Source organism: Podarcis gaigeae (genome assembly GCF_964106915.1).
Source record: "Podarcis gaigeae genome assembly, chromosome: 9".
Taxonomy (NCBI): Eukaryota; Metazoa; Chordata; class Lepidosauria; order Squamata; family Lacertidae; genus Podarcis; species Podarcis gaigeae.
In genome coordinates, this window is record NC_139685.1 from 2,001,239 (window position 1) to 2,020,759 (window position 19,521).

Consider the following 19,521-nt stretch of genomic DNA (forward strand, 5'->3'; position numbering starts at 1 on the left):
ATGCCTTAAATGCCAGTGTACCTGCTCACATATTTGGCTGTCATTAAAATTCCATTTGGATTTAGGAGAATTAAGGGGTTCCTATCTGTGTTCACTGAAGGGTTTTCAATTTCATTCTGCCTATTGAAAAATGTGAACTATTACTTTGTTGATCTTGTTCTTGACCTGAACTGCATTACGAACTGAGAATGTGTTCTTAGTGAATTGTTAAAAGTTCTTTGAAAACTTGTAAATCCCTGTAATTTATGTTCCTCTGGTCTCCATCTCTTCTTTTTTCCCTTCTGTTTTTAATTTGAGTACTGTTCCGTCAAGTGTGCATACTTGTAAAATGCTGGTTTTTCAAAGTACAATTTATGGTTGCAACCATAGGGTTCTACAGCAGTCCTAAAATTATAATAGATTCCAAAAAGCTAAATTTGGGTCAAGCAGCTCTTTTATATTATTATATAATATATAATAAAAATATTTTTATTATATTATTATTATTGTCATCATCATCAACTTACCAAGTTTCCCTTGTCTAGCTCTGATGTTGACGATTCTTGCTAAGACATTATGGAAGAAGCTAGTCACTTAAGAGTTTCTCTGGAAGATGCCATTAGCAGCTTCACTCTGTGGCTCAAGATGTGTACTGTTATAAACCCTACTCACATGACAGCAGTTCCATTTATCTAAACAATTCCCCTTTTAAAGTCTATGGCACTGATAGAAACTCAGATAAAAGAGCAAATGGGAGGATCTTTCTGGCTCTGTGCATACTGAGTCCCACTGCAGTACAGCATGCAGTCTCCTTCCCTTTTTGGTTTGTGTCGCTCACGGGCATCTCTCATCCCCCCCCCCAACACACATCTGGAGAGGCATTTGAGAGGAGCAGCTCCCATTTTCTGACCATCTTTGAATCCTGTTTCCTGCCCTCCAGCAGCTTGCCTTGCCTGCCTGCAGGTATTCATCGCCTCTTTGCAATATTTCTGTCTGGTTTATGACACCTTGAGTGAAAAAGTGTAAGGTTGTGTTATTATGGTATAAGGGAGAGACGATAGGGTGCAGCAAGAGGGAGAAATAAAAAAAAAACATGGAAAATGGGGTGGGAAGTTGACAAAACAAAAAAGTATTATGTATTGGAGTGTATATGTGAACTTTATGAAAATTTAATAAAATATAATTGGGGGAAAGATAAAATTAGTTTCTCCTGTGCAGTTACTGTACATGAAAAGAAACTGTGAGGACCACATTTTGAGCTGAAAGGTCTTTGTTTTGTTTTTAATCAACATGTTCAGCTTGGTTTTCTCTCTGTTAACATTTTTCTGTCACCCTTGTGCCTTATTTTGCTCTAGCTTCCTCCTTCCAGCTGATCTGGGAAATCGGCCCCTGTTCCTCTCATGTTCCTCTCATGTCTCCATTTCCCAGGTGATTGTGCAGTCGGGCCGCCATCCCACTGTCCTGCAAAAGCTCTGCCAGCTGCCTTTCCAGTACTTCAGCGACCCTCGCCTCATCAAAGTGCTCTTTCCCACGCTCATAGCTGCTTGTTACAATAACCCCCAGAACAAGGTGATCCTGGAGCAGGAGATGAGTTGCGTGTTACTCGCCACATTCATCCAGGTATGTGGTTTGTTTGGGTATCTCTGCTTAGCCATTTCTGTGCCTATGAAACAAATATGCATTTCTTTTCTTCTCTCTCCAAAATGAAAGATCCAACATGTGTCCAAGAGTTTTTCCCCTTAAGGAGCAGACATATGCAGAGTAATGTTAATAATATGTTCCATTCTTATTTAAATTAGCAGGACTAGTGAAATGTTGAGGAACTTATATTTAATAATGGATGGGCAAGTCCTTAAAGCCTGCAATCTATAAGTGTACATTTTTATATAATCACTCAAATGTAAAGATAAATGGAAGTACATATATACACAGAGAAACAATGCTTTTTATCACAGATTTTGACTATTGATAGGGTTGGCAACAGTGTATACCAACTATGCTAAATATGCAAAGTTTTAAAACTCTAATTTATGAAAGCAGCCATTTCTGCTTACTTGAACTGTGTATGTTTGCAATATCATTCTGTATCCTGTAATTTTATTTAAAAATCAGGTGCTACACACTTATATTATGGAATTACTATTTTTTCTAATTTCTGAATGTGCCATGTTTTAGAATTGTTGGAATTAATAGCTGTGGAGTGTTTTTTCCTTCATAGCTGATAGCATATCTCTGCCGCCCACCAAGCCCCCTGCTTCTTCCCCTTCTCTCCACCTCAGAGGAGCTTGCAAGGAAGCTGAACTTCAGGGGTTGTGCCTGGACAACTGCAGCCAAATGACGAAAATTAAGCTTGTTTGTTAATTTATCCAAACAGGCTAAATGCCTGAAGGCTAAATGCATCGTCAGCTTTTAGGTAGCTTCATAGTCTACTGCTCAAGATATTAGGAATATAGAAAGTTGTTGTAACATATGCATACATAACTCAAACATTTTAGCTCCTGAAACATTTTTTTAATGCATAAAACAGCAACAGCTTGCAAAATGTTGTTGTTTTTTTTAATGCTTCTGATAGTACTGTTCAGAAGCAGATGCTGCAAGAAGACACCCCCCCCCCCGAGTGCTGGCCCTTATGTAGAGAAGGAGTTGTTTGCTTTCCCAGATAAGCAGCTGGCAGTCAACTATTTGATTTAGAAAGTATATCATAAATAAAATCAAGCTTAATTTACTGAGAATTGATTTAGGTACTTCAGCATTTTGATTTCTGGTCTGCATGAACATATCCAGCTCAGCAGCCTGAAGATATGTCTGTTTCTCCCAGGCTTTGGGGGAATGGTTTAACCATCAGAAACAAAACTCTAATATAGTAATATTAAACAAACAAACAAACAGGCTGTAGAAAATGCAAAAAAAAACTCCCCCACCAGATACTGTGAATGAAAAACAGGCATGCATTTGTTCTTAAATTTCAACTTGCTATCATGGGGAGACACAATCTGTGCGCCTTCCTGAGGCAAATATCCTATTTATTTCAGCAGGGAGAGTCCTCCCTGTGCGGGGGAATGTGAGATAGCTGACCCCAGGATTGGAAAATAAATGTTTACCATATGGAAGAAATGGGGGAGGAAAAAATGGTCTGGTTGCATGCATCTGGGGCTGTATAAACATGCAGTAAAATACAGAAAATGTATAAATGTCTTATTATTAGTAAAACATCACCCTTACAACCTTGCTGCTGTATGGCGTCTTTCCTCTTATTGTCTAGGACAACAGCTTTTTTTTCCTTTTTGTTCCTAAAACTACTTATATTAAAATAGAAGATGGTATTACTTTAGCAAGAATGTTTGAATTCAGCTTTCACCTGATTTGTTGGGTCGGGTTCCATTTAAGAATCTATTCCCATAAAATATCTCAAACCGATTTCACAGTAAGAACATCAACCATTTTTCAAAAATCCATGTGCACAAACAGTGAAAACACAATAATATATTTAAAGATTTGTGCCATGTAGGGAAATGATTCATTTTTCAGTCCATAATAGCCTTAAGCCAACAGTTCTATCTTTAAACCCCTCAGGAGAGTAAGCACTGCCATTTGTTCTCATTTGTTGTCTAAGACACTTTGCAATTCTCTTATCATTTTTGTTGCTGTTTATTTGTTTGCAGGTTTATAAATGAATTCACAACCAAAAGCTACCAAAGTAGTGTACAAAAAAATTACAAAATATTACAGACACATTAAACTAAAAGCAGTATTAGTATTTCTACAGTTGTACAATTAATATTTCCTAATAGGACTGGGTCACACTACAGGTAAAGCCTTTTTAAAAGTGTTCAATATCCACCTAAATATCAGGACAGTAGGAGCTCATCTAATTTAAGCTGGTAACTAATTCCAGATGACTAGAGCTGCAACACTGAGGCACCTGGTCTCTCGCACAGGCCAGACCCGACCACTGGGGCATGTGGCATTACCAGCAGCACCCCATGTGAGGAGAATGGCTATGAGGCAGGAATGTGACCTGGTATCAGTTGCTGCTGCTGCTGCTGTTGTTACTGATATTAATTGATCAGAAACTCTGGAGACTGGCTGCCAGTCAGTGTTGGCAACCCTGCACTAAGTGGACCAGTGGTCTGACTGCGTTTAAAGTAGCAACGTATGCCTGAGTCAAAAAAACCACCTCAGCATTTCCAAGCTGTTGTTTCCTGCAGCACCACTGAGAGCTTTCCAGTCACTCCACAAATACATAGGCTGATAAGGTCCTCTAGCCCAACCCCCTGCAATGCAGGAATCTCAATGGAAGCATCCCTGGCAGATGGCCATCCAAGCTCTGCTTAAAAACCTCCAGCTCCCGAGGGAAACAGTTCCAGTTGTTTTGGTAAATTGTGTTCAGCAACAGAGCTGCATTGCATTGCCTGAGAAGTCTTACAGTAGAACTTCTCTTGGTGATTCAGGCCCACTGCATTGTACACCAGTCAGGAAAATCACTTTTGTACAGTGTACAATGTTTGTCATACCCACTGAAATCAGTGGACTTAGTTGGATGTCCTCCAGCATGATGGCTTTGCATCCTGCCTTCAGTGCCGGAGGCTGCACTCCTCTGATCATCAGCTGCTGGGAATCACGGGGGGGGGGGGGAGAGCGCTGTTGCCCCCAGGTCTTGCTTGCAGGCTTCCCTTGGGCATTTGCTTGGCCCCTGGGAGGACATCACTCTTTTGTAAAATTGCGTGAGGGGGTGGGGTTTGATCTTCCCTCTGTGGTGCTGAACATTGTTGGGTTTTGTTTCTGTAGGATTTCACACAAAGTTCAAGCCAAACAGATAACCAGTCTTCCCAACAAAGGGGTAAGTATAATATGGCCCATTGGGAATTGCATAGCAATCGTGCCTTGTAGCTTTTAGGAGGCAAACAGACCAAAGTGTTGATTGCATCCTGCTCCTCATGGATCAGGTAGCCTCTGTCCTTGAGGGGAAGTCATTGCCTTCTGAAAGAACCTGGGAGAACTCTTCATAAAGAAAGAAATTGTCAGCCAAATAAAACATAGCAACACAGTGCAGCCAGAGAGTTACCAGGTGGTATTTGAATGTTGATGGCATTGTGTGGAAAATGATTGGCCCACAGCAGAAGGGATAGAGAGTTGTGGGGTGCTTTGAAGACTAACAGATTTGTTACTGGCATAATCTTTCATGGACTTAACAGAATTTCTTATGGAGTAGGCTTGGCCCAGCGATAGTCAAGATGTTGCAGATTCCCAACTCGTAACATCGCTGATCATTGGCTGTGTTGTCTGGGTCTTATGGCAGTGGTCAACATCTAGAGGGCACAATGTTGGCTACCTACCCCGGAGCCAGCCTATGGTGCTTATGCTGTCATTTTCAAAGCAGCTGTGGGGATACCTGTGGCCCTGCAGATGGCGATGGACTCCAGCTCTCATCAGCCTCAGCCAGCATGGCTGAGGTAATGGATGACAGGTCTTGTAGTCTTGCAACAAGGAGAAGTCCTTGCACCAATTTATTCTTGCTTTGTAAGGGGTTGGACTAGATGACCCTTGGGGTACCTTCCAACTCTACAGTTCTGTGATTCAATGGGACAACTTCATTGGATGCAATCCATAATTTGTTTATTAGAAGCTTCCTTCCTTCCCATTGATTTTTGTACCACCCAGAGGGATGATGCATCTGTTTTTCAAAATTTTAGAGATTATGTCTCTCCTATGTGCAAGGTCTATGCATGCAGGCCAAAAGAATGCAATCGGTTTCCTTAATAAAACCTGGCAACTGACTACAGGACTGTCAACTTCCTGAATGTTGCCCACCCCTGCAAGGGGTCTGCAGGGGCATCGGAGGGGGCCAGGCACCTCTCTTCTCTTCAGTTTCTTCTTCTGAAACGTTGACCTGTTCTCCAACATATAATGGGGATGAAAATTTAATTTCCTGACAGAAAAAGAGTCATGTCCAGCCATTTTACTATCCAGAAACAAAACATACACAAGCATTTTTACCCTCCTGTTTTTTCATTTTACAACAGAATAGTTATGATGACGTTCTTTGTTCCTTGCTTGACAGAAAAGATCTTCAGCTCTCAAGATTACCTTGAGCTCTCTAACCGGTTCCCTCGCCAGACTTGGGAAGAGGCACGACAGTTCTTCTTGAAGAAAGAGAAAAAATAAGCAGTGTGCGTGTGTTTAAACTTTGAAAGCATCTTACCTTTTCCCGTTATTAAGTAATTTGTTGTTCTTTTTAAGAAGGTTTTTTAAAAGATCCTTTTATACTAAAAATGCGTATACTGTAGTTATATATATAAATATAATTTGCACTATTTCAGTCAGAAGAACTGTACATACTTTAAAATCCTGTTTATGGCTGTTTTGAAAATAAAGAGATTTCCCCCCCCCCCCTTAATATGTGCCACATCAAGGATCCTTGTACCTTGTACTCTGTGGTGTAGCATGTCTGTAAAGCTGCTGATTTTTGTGTCTAAATATTGGCAATGGGCACAATGGATCAAGAAGTTCCATTGCACTGAATGGCGGCTGTGCTAGAGAGTTCTAACACTCTCTTGCTCCCGTTCATTTCTGTGGGCTTTTGTGCCAGGAGAATTTCCTAGTGGAATATATCCATGGTTGCGTTCTGTATAACTTGTAATAAAATAATTTATTCTGTTTCATTGTCTGTTTTGTATAACTTTTTATACAATGCTCCTGGTATATTCAGTTATTTAGAAAGCACAAAATCCTAAATTTAGATAAATAAGCTATGGAAATCTAACCCAAATGCTTGGCAAAGCCATTTAAGACTCCTGGGCTTTGTGTCCAGTTTACTTTACATTTTGTGGGAACATTGCAGAAGAATGTGTACAGTCACAGCAATTGTTCTGAATTGTCTGTATATGGCAAGAGTTTTCACTAAGCTTATTAAAAGCAATATCACAACTGTTGAGGTTGTTGTTGTTGTTTTTGTTCTCTACCTTGCAGGAAACTCAGCATTAGAAATCTGACCGTCGTGGGACCATAGAGAGCTGCCTTATACTGAGTCTGAACTCTGCTCCATCTAGCTCCGTATTATTGGCAGCAGCTCTACAGATTTTCAGACAGGAGTCACTCCCAACCCACCTGGAGACGTCAGGGGTGGAACCTGGAACCTTCTTCCTGCAAAGCAGATGCTCTTTCCCTTTGTTCAAACATGCCTGGCCCCTGGAAAAAAAATGTTAACTTCTACTGCATAGCCTGCTCAGCAATGAAGCTCACTGGATGACCTTGAACCTGTCACCCCATCCTGGCCTCATCTCCCCCACAGGGTTGTTGTGAGGATAAAATGGGAGCAGGGAGGGAATTGTGCGCCTCCTTGAAGAAGGGCGGGTTGGAAAAGAAACAACCACATCAGCAAACACAAAAGAGCAGCTGACCAGAGAGGCCTTATTTCTGACCCTCTCTCCCACTTCCACATTCACCATCTTCCCTTCCATTGCATTTGTTGAATGAATTGATAGCCTCCTCCCTTCCATAAGTATTTCCAAGGATTAAAATATCTCAGTTATGCAACCCTCTAGCACTTCCTTCCATATTCACATATGTTTCAGACTGGTTGGGGAAAGGGTCCATCTCATACTGTTTTTTAAAGGCAAAAATGTTCTCACAGGAAATCACAGCTGTGTCAGAACAGATGTGGGGGACAAGAACCAGAGTGCATCTTTCCAAAATAGCATTGCAGTAAGCAGCAGTATCACAGAGGTAAATTCTGAAGTGAAGCTACCATAGAGAGCCACCCCCCCCCCCCATTCAGCCACATTGATGCATTGCATATTTGCAGGCACACAGAGGTATCAAAGAGAAGCAGTGATCCTATGCTATAGTTTCCTGGGAAGAAGCTCCATTGAATTTGGTGGCACATCTAACTGTGTAGGTTCAAATTGTAAAATGCAGTCAACTTTTAAAAAATGAGTTTCGACTCTCTGAAATGCAATGTTTGGTTTTTAATTAGAAATACAAACTACCTTGCCCTGTGGTCATTTTGGACAAGCCTACCCCCACGCACCTGTCAGTCACCTGACATCACAGTGCCAGTTGAATCAACATTAGAAAGATATTTGTGGGCATGACTCTTTGGGACGTGGAGTGAGCACCATCCCAGCAGGACTTGCTGCAAGCTCAGCCAATAACAGTGGAGCTTGCTGTCTCCCCCCTTCAGCAGACAGCAAGCTTTGCTTGCCAAGAAACCAGGAGCACTTTCAGGCTCCTGGTTTTTCCTTTGCAGCCGGGTCTTACTTGCTCCACACCTGATGTCACTTTTGTCAGTTGTAAGGCTGTGGGTGTGGTTTGACAGAAACTTGGTGGGCCAAGGTGGGACCTGCGCAAGACCTAGTAGGGTTCATAGACCAGAGGTTTCCCAGCTCTGTGCTGGTCTGAAATTTTAAAAACTCATCAAAGGAAAGGAAAGTAGTATTCAGTCTTTGCTTTATTATTTTCATTCTCTTTTAATACAGTGGTACCTCGGGTTAAGAACTTAATTCGTTCTGGAGGTCTCTTCTTAGCTAATGGGGCCTCCTGCTGCCGCTGCGCCGCTGCTGCACGATTTCCATTCTCATCCTGAAGCAAAGTTCTTAACCTGAAGCATTATTTCTGGGTTAGCGGAGTCTGTAACCTGAAGCGTCTGTAACCTGAAGCGTCTGTAACCCGAGGTACCACTGTACTGTTGCCCTTCCATCCCAAGATGTCTGATTTAATGCCTATAAATTTCAGCTTGGGATCTGACTATCAGGAAATGACTTCAGAAAGCCACAATGAGCAACAAAATGGAGTTAAGTGTCCTGGTAGAATCAAGAATCCATGATACAATTTCCTGCAAGAATAGACCAAAAAGGAAGGGACTGGAGGCATCTGTGTGAGTACTGACAAGTGGGATTTAGACAATTCCTTTCGGCTCCTTGACAGAGATGCTCGCAGGTGTTCTTTAATCCTGTACCAGGAAAAGATAGCTCATTAAGCCCATCTAATTGCGCACAGCACCATGAGGTTGGGCTTGGTTTTGAAAAAAGGCAGAGCTGTGCAAAGAAGTTTCCCTCCACCATTTGGCTTGTTTAAAAGGAGATCACCCAGATAACAGCAAGAATTCTCTGCTGGTGGCATTTTCCTGCAAGATGTAGCCTGAGACAAACTGTAGAAATACTTTTGATCAGGATAGGCTTGCTAAAAAGCCGTAAGACGGCCTTCCAAGAAACCACACCAGGATTCCAATTTTCCCTCAAGTCTCATTTTTCCTCAAGTCTCATTGCTTGATGGAAGCATGAGGGGGACACAGGCGTATCCAGGATTTTTGGTGGGGGGGCAGGTCTTTTGTTAGGGGGGCAGAACCTATTTGCTATGTATTTTTATTTACCGGTATTTTTATTGACTTGGGGGAGCAGCATCAGGGAGGGGTCCCTGCCCCCCTTGGAAAAGGAGGGTACACCCTTTGCCAGCCTAGTGCCCTCCAGAAATTTGGGACTATAACCTCCATCACAGGCATGCTGACAGGCTGAGGGGAGTTGCTAGATTGAAGCATCTGGGAAGCACCAAGCTGGGAAATGCTGGCAGGGCAATAACCCATTCATAGGTGTGTTTATCTGGAATTAAGCCCCGCTGAGCCCAATGGTGTAAACACCTTAGTAAGTGGATTCAGGATTAGTAGTTTATAGAACAATCTTAAGCACATTTACTCAGTCCCTCCCCCTGGGGCTCAGGGGGGCTCCCATCTTTGTGTGCAATAAAGCTTGAAGTCAGAATCTTTCCACACAGGTCCATGGAGTTCCACGGCCAGCCCTACCATTAGACAAAAGGAGTTTGGTCAAAGCAGCTTCTGAAATTGTTGTATGTGTTTGTGTGTGTGTTTATTAAAAGATTTTCCATAAGTAACAAAAGTACATTCAGTGTCAGAGTTTTCAAATCGTAGAATTCTTCATACAGGTCAGTTACAGTCAGTTTGAGACATTTTTGTTGAGGGGGAATGAGAAGTGGGGAGAGGGGAGAGGGGAGAAAATAAAGAGGAAAAAATGGTGGAAGGGGGCGAGGTAAGGAAGACAGCAAACTTTCATTCTTTACATGGTATACGAGTGGCGCTTTTTTGACAGCGTCACATGGATAAGTGTCATATTTTTGTTGGCAGAGCAAGAGGTCAGAGGGCCCAAGAAATGGTTGGTTGCAGTTGATCGATTGCAGTGTGTTTTGATGGGGGGGGGGCGTTGCTGGCTTCAGTTAGCCATACTGATTCGTATGTTGTCTGGGGGGTGGGATGGGTCATTGTCTTGTTGGGCTGTGTATGTGATAAAGGGAAGCCCCACGGGGTGAAGGCATCCTCTTTCACTTGTCCCTGTGGTTTCGTTGGCTAGTTTTTCTAGTATGGCGATTTCCCATACAGTTTGGTACCAGTGGTCCATGAACGCTCCCAAAAGGTCTCTCCAGTTATGACACTCCTAGCTGCTGTAAGTGACTTAAAAGTTTTTTGTCATGTGAGTGTGTGTTATTGTCTCAGAAGTTATTTAGTGGGACCAATTCTAGAGTTCTTTCTATTACCTGTTTTATTATTTTGCAGATTTATGGTAAGACAGATATCCAAAAGGATTGAATTTTTGGGCAATCCCACCATATTGTGGAGGTATGTGCCCATGGCGGTACAGCCTCTCCAGCACCTAGGTGAGGTTCTTGGGTTCATCATTGCTAGCTTACATGGTGTTAGGTACAATCTGTAGATAAGTTTCAAAGTGAGTTGGCTGAGAGGGCTTTAAAGGGTGGTTTAGTCCACAGCTTCAACCATTGGGTTGAGTTTATTTCGTACCCTATGTTGTGTTCCCATTGGTCTTTGCTTGTGGTATTGAAGCCTTGGAGCTGTGTTTCTTAGTTTGCTATGTCACTCTGCTGACAGCAGTTTTTCAAAGTTAGTCAATGGCCTAGTATGTGCCGCCTTTGTTTCTGGGTGGTTTAAGAAGGCATGTAGTTGGTGATGGGCCAGCCAGGATATTTGGTTGTCTCCTAGTTCGTTCTGTGTTTTTGTGTTGCCATTTTTGTAGAAGTCTGTTAGGTGGTGTAGGCCTTTGGCTTGCCATATCCTCATTTGAAAGCTATGTGGAGCCGAGGGGGGTAAACCTGGGGGATTAGCAGGGAGAGGGCTGGGGACAATGTTCCTACTTTTTCTTTCCATGCTTCAAGCATGGTCTGTGTGAACCTGTTATGTGTCATGGAGCTTTCTTTAGTTTGTTTTTGGAGAAATTGATACAGTGAGGTGGGGGTGTTTCAATTATACCTGTCTCCATTGTTTCATTTTGTCTTCTAAGATGTATGAGTTTATTTGGTGCACTTGGTTGTCGTTGTAGTCCAGTTCTATAATGGGAATTCCCTTTTTCTTTTGAGGAGGGAAGGTGGCTTTTGAATGAGAAGATAAACGAGTGTAGTTTTTTCTGCCACTTATGGAGTTGGGTTGAGGGGATCCAAAGTGGGAGGGTTCGGAATAAGCAGGTTATCATTTTGATCATGGCTAGTTTGAGAAAGTGACCTTGGTTCTACTCCATCTCCTCAGGTCTTTGTTGATTTCCCACCAGAAAGGGGTGTAGTTTTGAAGGTATAGCTTGTTGAGGTTTCTGGTAATTTGTAGCCCTATGTATCTTAATCTGCTTCAGCAAAGTTTTTTCTTTGTGATGTCAGTAATATTTTTCTGAATTTAATTGGGGGGGGGTAGTGTTGAAGCACATAGACTCTGGTTTTGCAAAGTTCACCTATAGGCCTACACCATTGCAAAAGTGTTGAGTTGTTTTGGTTAAGGTGGTTAAAAGAGATAATCATTAAAAATAATTAAAAATAATAAATGTTAAGCTTGGCCAGCGACCAGGATGCCCAATTCAAAGCGGGGGGGGGGATCCAGGGGGGGAGACCTCTCCTGTTTTGCCTCCCCTCCCTGGGTGCTCCAAGGCTGGTCCTGGGGGCAAGAGGCTTCCCTCAAAACTGAGGCGGCAGTTCAGTGTGTGCGGAGACCTGCAAGGCTCGGGTCCTGGCGCGGGCTTCCCTCCCTTGCGCGTCTCGGTCTGGGTGTTGTGCATCACAAGCGCCATTTCGGGGAGGGAGAGTCCCAAGGGCCGAGAGAAGCGCCTTCCGAGCGCCGGGCCCGACGCTCCCTTTCCAGCCCCAATCCACGTGTTATGGGGGGGATCCTGTCCTGGCCGGACCCTTGGAAACGCCGCCAGGAGACGGACGGGCGAGTTGTATTTCTCGGCTACGTCGCGGCTCCTTCCGAGGAATCCCCGCAGCAGCCGCCGAGGGCCGAGGCCTCTCCGCCCCCCCTCCGGCCGCAGGATCGCTTGGCAGGCGATGCCAGCGCAGATAAGGAGCCGGCGGCCCCTCCGCCGTCTAGACAGGAGCCTCACGCACGCAGCGCCCCGGGGACGCGCAGCCCCCAGCGCGCCGCGCCTGCCGCGGGCACGAGCCCGGGGCGCGCCCAGCTGCCGCCCTCTTGCTCCGGCTCTGGCCTGGCTCGGCCTGCAAGCGGCCAGGAGCGCGCGCCAGACTCTTTCGCTTTTGACTTGTTCTTACCTTCTTTTGGTTTCCTGGGCTCGTATTGTTGCAATTGTGACAAATTTGTATGATATGGTGGAATAGAACTCTTTTTTATAAAGAACAACCAAAGGCTGGTTGCGGCTTTGCTGAGGCTCCTTCTCAGGGAGTCTAGCTCTGTGGGGCCGCACTGCCCCCCCCCCCCGCCGCCCATGGCCTGAGGTTCTGAGGCACCTGGTCATGACAAGAGGCAAAGTGACAAGGCCTAGAAAGCAAGCAGGTCACCAGGTGGAGGTGGCACCCGTCCGAAAGTTCTTAAACGGCTGGTCATCTAACAGATATATCTCTATTGCCCCTGAGAACAGGCCTCCATACCCAAGAAGCGGAAAGTGGCCGGTGTGAAATCAATTTCAAAAAGGGGTCCAGGAAGGTTCCAGGAAATTACAGGCTAGATAATGTCTGTTCTAGGAATACTAGTGGAAAGCATGATTAGAGATAGAATTAGGAAGCACACAGAAGAACAAGTATTGCTGCAGAAGGAACAACCTGGCTTCCACAAGAATGAGTCCTGTCTAACTTTTTGAGTGTGTCAATGTTGCCAGGTAAGATCCAGCCCACATTCTGTGCTTAGGCTTTGAAACATCTCCCACCTTTAGGGCAGAGGAATGTACAGATCTGAGAAGTGGGTTCCTCCAAGGATCAAGAATAGGAACTCTGCTTTTTAAGTCAGGAGTGAGCAATGAGGTTCAAGTGCAGAGTGATTCCCATTCACATCTACGCCTTCTGGGGGATAAGCTGTTGGGGAACCCCCCCCCCAAATGTCAACCTAGGCCAGCTCCTTTTAGGTTTTTTAACCAGTATTGTTGCTTCTCTGGTGATGTGCTGGTATTTCTGACCCTTTTTCTGGGATTTATCAAACTAGTTTTATGCCAACTTCTTTGATTTATTGCATTTTACTTTGGCTGGCCATGCCAAGTGAGCCAGCAGTGTGATATTATTGTTGTTATTGGCAGGAGTATCCTTCATCTTGCAGAACAAGTCAAGTATCTCCCCAACTTCCTCCCCAGCCGATTTTTGACATTTAACATCCGTAGGAAGCCAGTCTTGTCCTTCATGTGGTGTCATACTCCACTGTGCAATAGTGCGTCTGCACTGCTCTTATGTATTTGAAAACTCTTTCAGGAATTAAATTTGAATAAATAGTTATGCTGTCTGTGTGAGTTTTGGAACAGAGGGGGTTAAACTTGAACACAGAGTTATCCTTGCAGGTTACTGGACAAAGAAAATTGAAGAGGGGAGAGGAGTAATATAGATTCCATGTTTGAGAGCAATGAAACACTGGAAAATGTAGACTCCAGGGAATCAGACGCCAGGAGGGACGTTTTAATCTTTGCTCCCTGCTTGGCAACACTGCAGACTTAAATTCCTTAATTAATTACTTCCTCTCCTGGAACAATTTGTACTCAATCCCTGGACAGCTATTTGTTTTGTTTCTTAGTAATAAGCAATGACAATGTAAAAAAATTATGCAGATTTGTCTTTAACAATTAAAGGCAATTGTTTGCTTTTGCTGCTGCTGCTGCTGTGTGATTTGAATTGGTTGGATGGTGGCTACTGAGACTTTTCTTTTCCTAAAAGAGCAGAGAAAATCCAGCAGACAAGTTTCCTACTAATTGAATTGTGAAATTGGCTAGACAGATGGGGTGCAGAGAGGATTTCTCCTGGCCAGGCATTTGAGGTGAAACTCATGGGATGCGCAGCCTGATCAGAGCTAAGGCCAGAGTCCTGGTCTCCTCTTAGCAGCCACTTTTTCTTTTTCTTTTTTTCTTTTTTTTCCCCCAGCAGAAAATAAATAATATATTGATTAGTTACAGATAGGTAGCCGTGTTGGTCTGCCATAGTCAAAACAAAAAAAAATTCCTTCCAGTAGCACCTTAAAGACCAACTAAGTTAGTTCTTGGTATGAGCTTTCGTGTGCATGCACACTTCTTCAGATACCTTCTTCAGGTATCTGAAGAAGTGTGCATGCACACGAAAGCTCATACCAAGAACTAACTTAGTTGGTCTTTAAGGTGCTACTGGAAGGAATTTTTTTTGTTTTGAATATATTGATTAGTTAAAAGGCAGATGAGCAATTAACCAAAAATTGCAGAGAGAAGAAGTGCCCTGCAGCAGCACAACTGGGTGCCTTCATCTGCCCCAGCTGCAACAAAACATATGTCTCCTGCATCAGTCTCTATAGTAATATTAGTAGTAGTAGTAGTAGTAGTAGTAGTAGTAATAATAATAATAATAGTAATAAATTTATTTATACCCTGCCCATCTGGGTGGCTCCCAACAGAATATTAAACAGAATAAAACTTCAAACATTAAAACCTCCCCTAAACAGGGCTGCCTTCAGATGTCTTCTAAAAGTCAGATAGTTGTTTGTTTCCTTGACATCTGTTGGGAGGATCTTCCACAGGGCAGGCGCCACTACCAAGAAGGCCCTCTGCCTGGTTCCCTGTAACCTCACTTCTTGCAGGGAGGGAACCGCCAGAAGGCCCTTGGAGGAGGACCTCAGTGTCCTAGCAGCCACTTTTTCTTTTCTTAATCACTATTGTGCAGCCAACATTTTTAAAAAGGATTAGGTGTATACAACACACACAAAAGTATATTTTATAGCGAGGGGACCTGTAGTCCACCAGACGCCGTTGGACTATCATTCTTGACCCCAGGCAGGGCCACAGCCAGATGCAGGGTGAGTCCGTGGGGCCTGAGGACGTCACACTGGTGCCTCCTCAGAAACAGAGGACCAGGTCACAGAAGCACGTAGGAGGCATAGGCTGCCGGAGCTCACGAAGCAGAACCGCTGCTCGTCTTCTGCATGGCTATCTAAAAGATGTTATTCCAGAAAAGATTGAGAAAGTGTTTAATCTTATAACTGCTGCTAAGATGATAATAGTTAAATATTGGATGAGGGAGCATATATCTTACTATATTTGAATGGACTGAGAAAATTTGGCCCATAGTAACTAACTTTATTATTATTACAAAAGAATAAAGCCAGCCTAAGAAGTTTATGGGGAAATGGGTTTTTTGTTTTTGTAAAGCTTTGGAACAACAAGTTCAATGATGATGTCCAACCTTATGCTGCTTTCAACCTACAGTTGAACAGTATTTCTTTATGCCCTTTATCTTTGGTTTATTTTATTAATAATGATAAAATAGTAGTAGTAGTAAAGAACTGCTGCTTCTCTGAAGGGCTCCATCTAAGGCTGGCTGCTGCTCAGGGACATAGCGGGGGGGGGCATAGCCCTGGGCACATGATTTTGAGGGGGCTTGAACCTGGTGCCCCCATGCAGGGCTTCCTGTCCTGCCCTATCTGCTGCCAGGATCTCTGGGACCCAGAGCCTAACCTTGTCATTGTGCTCCCAGCCCCCTCACTGAAAGGTCTCCTAGCTGGTGGGGGGATGCGCCCACCAAGGCCCACATTGGCTGGCCGGGCTTCCCCCTGAGTGGGCAGGCAGGCAGGCAGCACAGCAGAGCCCTGTGAGCCCTCCATGCCCCTGGTCCCACCTGGGGGGGAGGGCTGGACTGACGCGGTGAGTTTTCTTCACCCTTTGCACCACAGCCCAGGCGCTGGCAAAGGACGCAGTGCTGCTGCTGCAGCAACACCAGAACGCTTCTCTCCCATAACACTGTCTGGGTCTTCCAATCAGCCTTGGTTTGCCACTTGCCTTGCAACATCGCCCAATATTGTCATTCCACTGTTCTGGGAGAATTAAAATAGAGATTTGCAGACCTTGTTGCCCAATGCAGGAGCAGATGTCTGGAGCAGAAGTCAGCACTGGTGGCCCTAGCATAGCCTTGCCAGGCCTGCTGCCGTGTAGAGGGGCAATGCTGCTCCACAGCTCCTAGTTTGGGGGCTGGCAGGGGAGGAATATAGCCCTCTTATTGCAGTTCTCACCAAAGGAGGATCCCTTGGCAGAGTCTAGTGCAAAACCCTCTGCCTACGCACCCCTTTGCCTTTGGCCATTCTTGACTCAGAAAGTGTTTCTTACTCCACCTTATTAGGGTGGGAAGGAGCAGGGCCTGGAGTGGTTGGCTGGGTTTAACTAAGCTACTAATTCAGAGCAATTTGCTCAGCAAATTCTGTTAAGCATAATTAAGCTTATTAGCTTATGAAATTCATTACCCCCAGGGTGTAGAAATGTCCCCTGGCTTGGTGGGCCGATGGCTCTGCTTATCTGGAATACATTTGAACTCTGCCTGGAAAAGGTCACAGACTGGGCCTCTTGCATTTCATAGGCTTTTGGCCTCAGCGTGTACAATTTTTATTTTTTGCTGTATACACACATCTGCCAATGAGAGTGAACATTTTAGTGTGTCTGATGGAGTGGACCCTGCCCACAAGCACTTAAGTTGCAGTAGATATCATACGTCAGTCTTTAAGGGAAGCTGGGGGACCTGAGGCCCAGCCAGTGCTGCTGAGCTACGACTCCCATCACCCCCGACAAGTGACCACGATGGCTGGAGCTGATGGGTATTGTAGTCCATCAACTTTGGGATGGGGTGCAAGATTGTCAGCCTTGCTATGCACCCCTCTCTGCCACCTCCTTAGGGAGAATGTTGAAGCGTATATAGATCAGGAGCAGCTGTCCAGATGCTGCCACACATTCCCCCCATGCAGTGTCCCCCCCCCATGGTACCCTTTTTTCTTCCCCCGTCTTGACCCTCTTGGGGTGGCCTCCCTGAGTGTGCTTGTGCTGGACTGGCCAGCAGTGCAGTCCGGCCGCTGTAAGGGGACAGGACGGGGGGCAGCTGGCTTATTGAGCAGCAGACATTTTGGGGGGTCCCACAATGCGCCCCCTGTGAAATGGGGGCAGCGAAGGCAAAAGGCCAATGGCCATGAACCTGGTGAATACCAGCACTGCCCTCATGCACATCCCATGCACACACTTGAAGGTCAGAAGGCTCTCAGTTGCACATGTTGCCACAAGTGAATAGCGCAACCCCAAACATACTTGCTAGGGTGTAAATTCCATTGAGCTTAGTGAGACTAATTTCTCACCCATGGATGAGAAGTCAAGCAACAGCTATTGGCTGTACTGTCTATGGCCTATTTTATTTTATTTATTGCATTTATACTCCCCCCCTTTCCACCAAGGAGCTCAAGGTACAGTCCATAGTTCTCTTCCCCATTTAATCCCCACAACAATCCTGTGAGGTAGGATAGGCTGAGAGGCAGGGACTAGCCCCCAAGATGAGATTTATTGCTGAGCAGGGAATTCAGGTCCTAGTCCAGCACACTAACTGCTACACCACAATGGCTCTATGGGTATTGTAGTCTAAAATGTCTAGAGAGTAGAAGGTTGAATAAGGCTGGCCTGGGGAATAGGGAGGGGGAGAATGGATATTATATTTTAAAAAGAAAACAAACAAAAAACTTTATTTTATTTAAACAGATACCTTTTGAATGAAGCATCATGTCAGCTGTCCTCATTTTTGTATCCCATCCCCCAAAATCAAGCAATTCTGCTAGTAAGTAAGTAAGTAAGTAAGTAAGTAAGTAAGTAAATAAATAGTTGTGGTTTAGTCGTGTCCAACTCTTCGTGACCCCCTGGACCAGAGCACACCAGGCACTTCTGTCTTCCACTGCCTCCCGCAGTTTGCTCAGGCTCATGTTTGTAGCTTCGAGAACACTGTCCCACCATCTCGTCCTCTGTCGTCCCCTTCTCCTTGTGCCCTCCATCTTTCCCAACATCAGGGTCTTTTCCAGGGAGTCTTCTCTTCTCATGAGGTGGCCAAAGTATTAGAGCCTCAGCTTCACGATCTGTCCTTCCAGTGAGCACTCAGGGCTGGTTTCCTTAAGAATGGAGAGGTTTGATCTTATTACAGTCCATGGGACTCTCAAGAGTCTCCTCTAGCATCATAATTCAAAAGCATCAATTCTTCAGCAATCAGCCTTCTTTATGGTCCAGCTCTCACTTCCATACATCACTACCGGGAAAACCAGAGCTTTAACTATGCGGACCTTTGTTGGTAAGGTGATGTCTCTGCTTTTTAAGATGCTGTCTAGGTTTGCCATCGCCTTTCTCCCAAGGAGCAGGCATCTTTTAATTTCATGGCTGCTGTCACCATCTGCAGTGATCATGGAGCCCAAGAAAGTAAAATCTCTCACTGCCTCCATTTCTTCCCCTTCTATTTGCCAGGAGGTGATGGGCCCAGTGGCCATGATCTTCGTTTTTTAATATAATAATAATAATAATAATAATAATAATAATAATAATAATAGTAATAATAAATGGCATAGGAAGGGGAAAAGTGCAATTGGTTTAAACGACTCTGAGACTGGTTTGACTTTGGCATTTCTTGCAAGTGTGAAAGATGAACAATATTTTCTTTCTAAATGTTTGGAGGATCACACTGATGGCTCAGTGGTTTCAGTCACCAAGCAAGCTGGTTCCAGGTTTGCTGCAACACAGGAGGTCAGGCCTCTGCTACTGCAGTCAATATGACCAACAGTATTTTTCTCCACTGTAGGACAGAGGAGGCTTTTAATGAGTAATAAGAAGGGTTGCAACCCCTCCCATAAAGACTACATAGCAAGAAAAGAAATAATTGCATTTCAAATAACTGTCATTGAACAGATACACACTCTCTCTCTCCTCTGCCTTTGCTTCACTATCTTTCTTGGTGCTCTTTCTGTCCTCCTCCAAGTGGCAGAAAAGGGTGGAAGTGGGAATGGAAATGGAATGACTGACCAAAAGGAAGCTAACCGACAAACTTGAGCAGAAGGCAAATGTAATGCACTTTCCTGCAAAGACCTAGGTCCAGCCTCTCTCTCTCACTCCCTCTCAGCCTAACCTTCTCCACAGGATTGTTCACATCCACCTGAGCTCCATGAAAGAAAAGCAGGATATTTGCAATGTAATAAATCCGCCCCATAGACTTACAGCCTCTACTGACACCCTTTCAATAGGGCTGGGGAAAGCTCCTTGCTGAAGCCTTGGAGAGTCACTGCCAGGCCCCGCAGTCCGGGAGGAGAGA

At 44.5% G+C, this 19,521-nt stretch overlaps 3 protein-coding genes across 6 annotated transcripts in view; all 3 read left to right on the forward strand.

The window, feature by feature from the left end:
- The window catches only part of SCAPER (S-phase cyclin A associated protein in the ER), a 220,411-nt gene extending 213,500 nt beyond the window's left edge, over positions 1–6,911 (forward strand). For 3 of the 4 annotated variants that reach the window (XM_083698190.1, XM_083698192.1, XM_083698193.1), the window contains 3 exons: positions 1,408–1,599; positions 4,768–4,819; positions 6,041–6,911. In XM_083698190.1, the coding sequence (XP_083554316.1) occupies positions 1,408–1,599; positions 4,768–4,819; positions 6,041–6,144 (348 nt within the window). In that variant the 3' untranslated portion in view covers positions 6,145–6,911. The remainder of the gene's footprint in view (positions 1–1,407; positions 1,600–4,767; positions 4,820–6,040) is intronic. The other variant, XM_083698191.1, reaches the window with a different exon arrangement.
- Positions 1–19,521, forward strand: part of TSPAN3 (tetraspanin 3) — a 939,276-nt gene that overhangs the window by 322,017 nt on the left and 597,738 nt on the right. The gene's annotated exons all lie outside the window — the stretch shown is intronic.
- ETFA (electron transfer flavoprotein subunit alpha) overlaps positions 1–19,521 on the forward strand; it is a 284,709-nt gene that overhangs the window by 178,689 nt on the left and 86,499 nt on the right. The gene's annotated exons all lie outside the window — the stretch shown is intronic.